Below are 5,550 nucleotides of genomic sequence, written 5' to 3' on the forward strand. Positions count from 1 at the left end.
TTTCACCTCTCAAGGTTCAGCTTGCTGGAGAATTGAGGACCAAATAATGTTCACATTTGTACTGCAGAAAGCAGAAGTGGAGGCTTCTGGCCAAACTTCACACCTGGGGAGCACTTGGTTGTTGTGCGAAACAGCCCATATTATCTTTATGTGCTAATTTGTTTTGAGTGTGGAGTGAGATACACCACAAAGCTGAGGCTGGCATAAAACTGGATTCATACCAGCACTTTAAAAATATCTGCAGTGCTGTTCACCTCCCAGAATCACCTCCAAGAACCTCACTTTTGTTGGGGGTCAGAACTGGGTGTCCAGGCCCATATTAGCCCTAAAACCAAAGCAGGGTTGAGGCTGCTCAGGTGTGACAATCCAAACACCATATGAAAAAGGAGGCACTGGTGGTGTGTTTGGGGGAGTTCTGTGCCTGTTTCTGTTACAGTAATACTGACATATTACAACAGGACCTCAAAGATATTTTAAATAGGTTTTTACTGAATTTAAGAGAGGACATCACAAACAAGCCATTAGAGAAAGCCTTACTATCTGCAGCAGCACATAAGCAGAACAGTCAGTTGTTTTCCCAATGCAGCCTCACTTGTTCCATGATAAAAAAAAAATGCATTTTTCAACTTACGATTAAGCCAGTGGAATATAAGAAAATTAAAAAATAACAACCAACCAAAACAAAACCCACAAAACAATCCTGTCCATCACAGAGTTGTGAATAAGTTATCTTAATTTTTCCATTATATACAAAAGATACTTTCCAGAGGACAGTAGAAGAAGAGTTTACACAAATAAACCTTCATCTCCACTTTTAAGTACTATTTACATCATCCTGTACATGGGTCTTCCAGATCTTCCGAGCCCCTGAAATCAAGAAGGGACAGTGCGACTTCCCAGACGCAAGAGGGGGTTGTCACCAGCAGTCAGTCCCTCACGTTTCACCCCCTCAGAAGCAGGGACATATTTACCTATAAGCAATTTAAAAGCTTGTTGTAAATATCTTCAAAGACTTGATTGTAAAGTTCATCTCTAGACTTCAGTCCGTCTAAATAAACTGAAAGGAAAAGATGAAGGTTTCCGATTAGAACAAAATTTATGCAAATGATTCAAAAAATCTTTCATACTCTATTGACCCAAATGACAACTTGTTTTCCTATTGGACAAACAGAACCATCCTGGAAAAAAATCAAACAAATTATGGCCCACAAAAATACCATTATAAAAAAAAAATGTTGGTTTTCTTATTTCTGCCCCCTGTAAGTACTTATAAGAAGAAACAAAGGGAAGAAGTTTTTAGCTATAAAATGGCATATATTTATCTGGACTGAAAGCAGGCCAGGATTACAACTTAGAAGTAAAAATAGCATCTTGCATCATGACAGCTAAAGTTTCCTACAATTAAATTACTGACTTCCTTAAAATCCAAAGGACAATGCCAAAGGACTTGTATTTAGGGAGGCTTACCGACATCAACACCGCTGTCCTCCATTTCTTTCCTGTGTTTTAAGTACATGGGCCAGACGTGTCCGTCAAACAGCCCCGGTGGGTCAGGAACGGTGTAGTTACGTGTACTGCAAATATCAAAACGGGACAGAACATCAGGATGGCCGGGGTTGCGCTGCCTCTTGTTTGAGGTCAATCTGACAGCTGCTCAGCTGCATTTATGTAAAACCTGATTATCACAGTCCAGTTTCTCATTGATATCAGTCTGTGTTTTGCAACAAGTTTAAGTGTCCAAAGTAAGCACAGGAGCTACAGGCAAAGCCTATGAAGGCAAAGCAAGCATTCTCTGAGGGTTTAATGATGCTCATGGGGGAAGCATGCAATGACTGTTCCTTTTGCACCAGTCTGCTGATTTCCACCAACCCCTCCAAAGGGGGCTGCCGGATCTGAAGTTTCAGAAAATGCCATTCAAAAAAATTAAAATCTTCCTCCAATTAAATTAAATTTTTCAACTGTAATTCCAGCTAGTGACACCAATATATCCAATTAATAGCAACATAAATGTAGCCTGACAGCTTGCCTTTAGTAGAGTCTTTACTGGAAGGAAGGATTAGACTTAGATAAAAAAATATCTTACCTTCTCCTCCTTTTGCATTCATCATACGGAACTGCCAGGTAGTAGCGTACGTCAAACAGGTCTATCAGTGGTCTACCAGAAAGAAAACATATCTATTTATTTTTTTCTGTCAAAGAAACTCCTAAAAGTAATACAGATCTTTCTGTGTCTCTCATATTCATGTCTACTGTAGACAACAGAAGTGGTTTTGTTAAGACAAGCTAATTACAGTAGATTTATTAGTAGCTATTAAACAAAGAATGCTGTGGCAAGTACCTTTCTCACCCAAATACTTGCTGCTAGTTACTGTGGAGGGAAGACCTGGGCTGCAAACCCTGACTGACTCTCTAGATCATTTCAAGTTCTGCTTGCAGTAGATCAAAGCTGCAATTCATCCATCTGATATGAACTGACTTATCAAACTGTCTGGTCTGTTGTGCTGAAGCAAGCTGTCAAAATGTGCACGGACACACAGCTTTGGTACAAGGCAGCTCATGTTCTTTTCCAGAAAGACAGGGAGTGAACCATGGCTTACTGCTTTTCTCTCCTACTAGGCTGAAGAAAATAAATCTCAAAAAATCCTTAAAGAAATCTAGTTTGAAGCTGGTGGGACTGACAGACTCCTAAAAACCTGCTGAGGGTTGCATAAATGCTTAATATAGTACAAACTGAGTAAGCTCCAGGTCTGGGGATGAAATACTCCCTCTGGACTAAGGAAAGGCTCCCATTAACAGGACGGAGCACTTCAGAGGTATTTTTAACCTTCAGGAGAGAATCTGAGAGTTACCTCCCTGGGGACAGGCCAAGAGCAGCCGGCAGTTTGCCAGTGTGATCTCCAGTTGGCCATTCTCGGTAGGGATAGTCCGAGACTGCCATGTTACATTTGCCATTCAGTTTGGAAAGCTGGACTGGTGCTGCACAGCTTATAAACAACTCCATTTTTGCTAAGTGCCATGCACAGCTTGTTCTCTTGAAAGAGTTTTGTAAAAAAAAAACCACCCTACAGTTTGGAGCCAAGAGTCTTTTTGCTTGTCACGTTTATAGCGTGCGATATTCTGAAGTTACATATTTAGCTATTGGAAGCGTTCTCTCTCCTCACTGCTAGTCTACTGTCCCCATCTTTCTGCCAAGCACTTTTCCCCCATATAAAGAAAAAAGCAAAAGTAGTTGGACCTTTGTTCCAATGTACAGTTAATTACTAAAGTCAATTTAGTCAGTGTTAAGCAAGCAGATGTATCGCATGAGATAACTAGAGATCCCAAGCAGTGAACACAGAATGGATTAGCTCCTTGTTCTCAGGTCAAGGTTTCGGCACTGCAGTGGGAGACCAGGAGGACAGCCTGCGCCTTCGCTGCTGGCTCAGCGTTTAAGTTCTTCTGCTCTAAAGCTCCCTGTGAGTTCAAGGGTATGCCCGAAATGGCCCTTCCTATGGTACCTTGAGAAAGACACCTTGTGCACCTCACTTTCACTAGGATTTACTGGTAAATTTTACATGAGAAAAATTCTTACACAATACCTCAGAACAAGGCAGGAAGGGTATATTAGTAAAAAGGAGTTTTTAGCCCTGGCAGGGATCTAGTATTCTTCCCTAGCAAACCATTAATAGTTCCCCAAACCTTACTTGTAATTATAAAGCAGGAAGCCTTCAATGACCAATATATGGGTATCTTTGGAGGCTGGCTCTTTAGAGCCAGGCGTAACATTCACCCCATGGGAACGGGCAAACTTCACTGGGTTCTCAATCCACGCCCGCACAGTGCTCACCATTGCCTCCATATCCAAGGAGTCCAACACTAGTTAGAAGAAAGGGGATGGGTGGGAAAAAGGTACACAATCAAATACCACAAACCACATTGGCTTGGAAGTATAATATAGAATAAACTTTAAAATTGAAACTACAGAAAGTTACTGTTAAATATTTAATAATTAAAAAGAAATACTTAGGAAAATTATACATTACTGCATCCTATAGCAAACACTGCTCTTACCATCCCATTGTTTAAAGCCGTCTTCCCCGACTTCTATTTGATCTTGTGGCTGAAATATAGTGAGCAATAAAACATTGCTGCAAACTCAGCGTGATCAGTTACCTAAGATCCGATCACAACCTGGACACTACTGCAATACACAACAAAGCAAGTGTTCACTTAACAAAACAATTACAGACCCTAAAATTTAACTTCCCGTCTTTCACCAACCCCAAGAACTTGGAAAAGTTTTCCTGGCTTAGTCAAGCCAAGAGTTCTAGGTTAATAATTTGATACAGTGCCATTAGCCAAAATACTACAGGCCCCTGATTATAAGTCAGCATAGAAGAACTCAAAATGCAAATACAGTAACTGCTAAGAAGTACATGATCAAGAATAGCTATTTTAGCTCCTAACAGCTCTGATAAAAATGCAGGACAGTATAGCAGGACTTGTAGTCATTTAGTTAGAGCTTTACCTGTGCTAGAATTTGCAAGATAAACACACTAGAGATAAGCTATAGATCTTTATAGACAATTCCTCCTCTACTTCAAGGTCTATTTCTGACCAAATGTGTGCATTAATCTTCTGGCAAAGCAGTGTTTCCAAGCGAGTGTCTCACTGTTGCATACGGCATGGGCTGCTGCACAGGCAGAACCAACCAACCACGCAGCTGTCAATGGCGGCACCTCGCATGTTGAAGGATGCTATACAGCTACTGCAAGCGTGCTGCTGTGTCTCTTGGACTTCCACATACAGTGGGGCCCAGCTATACAGTAATTCCTGTGAAATGGCTACAGCTGCAGGGTTCAGTAATGGGCCGGGCTGTGAGCATTTCCATGCTGTGCTCACAGGCTTAGTGCAGAGGGCACCCGCATCAGCTCAGGGTTGCATTCATCTTAAGCAGCCTCTGAGTTGGGTTTCTGATATGGAGCTGTCAAAGCCCCCAGTACAAGCATCTGTCTGCATTTACAGCAGCTTATAGGGGCTTAAATTCTTAAGTGTTATTTAGAAGAAACATTCTTGCTTTAATAAGGTGGAAAACCCAAAATGGAAAATATTGTTTGCACAGAGTAGAGTAAATAAACCCTAACTTGGATCAGCAGTTTGATCTCAAGTGAGACTTGTGGTGAAAGCTAAAGGAAGATTTTGCTGAACCTGTTCCGTGCTCAGCTGCACAAAAATCGGTGTCTGCTCACCTGTCCAAAGTTACTTAAAAATTAGATATTTTACAAAAATAAACAAATCAGAAAATGTGTTACTCCTAAGCTGTCAAAACCTACATGGAAAGCATGCACAAGTACACAAAGCTCACAGGAGGCCCGCATACCTTGAAGAAGTCGTCCTGGTGGACCACGCAGCAGTTGGGGAGCGCCTTGGCGATCAGGGTGGCTTTTGCCACCGTTGGTGACACCGCAGGGAGGCGAGACAGAGATGGGAAAACCGCGTTAGAGCCGCCGAGGCCCTCGCCCGCCCACCTTGAGGGAGCAAAGCCCTTTGCCTTTCCCGCCTCGGCGGCTC

At 42.0% G+C, this 5,550-nt stretch overlaps 1 protein-coding gene across 1 annotated transcript; it reads right to left on the bottom strand.

The window, feature by feature from the left end:
- Nucleotides 1-971: 971 nt before the first annotated feature.
- Nucleotides 972-5,444, bottom strand: LOC104534393 (nicotinamide riboside kinase 2-like; the record flags this gene model as incomplete). Its single annotated transcript, XM_010191668.1, is given in 7 exon segments — nucleotides 972-1,057; nucleotides 1,468-1,574; nucleotides 2,084-2,155; nucleotides 3,684-3,855; nucleotides 4,051-4,099; nucleotides 5,360-5,419; nucleotides 5,421-5,444. Coding segments are annotated over 7 exon segments (570 nt in total), but the record flags the coding sequence as incomplete, so codon positions are not given.
- Between the last annotated feature and the right edge of the window lie 106 nt (nucleotides 5,445-5,550).

The sequence above is a fragment of the Mesitornis unicolor genome, unplaced genomic scaffold, assembly GCF_000695765.1.
Source record: "Mesitornis unicolor isolate BGI_N332 unplaced genomic scaffold, ASM69576v1 Scaffold39650, whole genome shotgun sequence".
In the NCBI taxonomy this organism is placed as follows: domain Eukaryota; kingdom Metazoa; phylum Chordata; class Aves; order Mesitornithiformes; family Mesitornithidae; genus Mesitornis; species Mesitornis unicolor.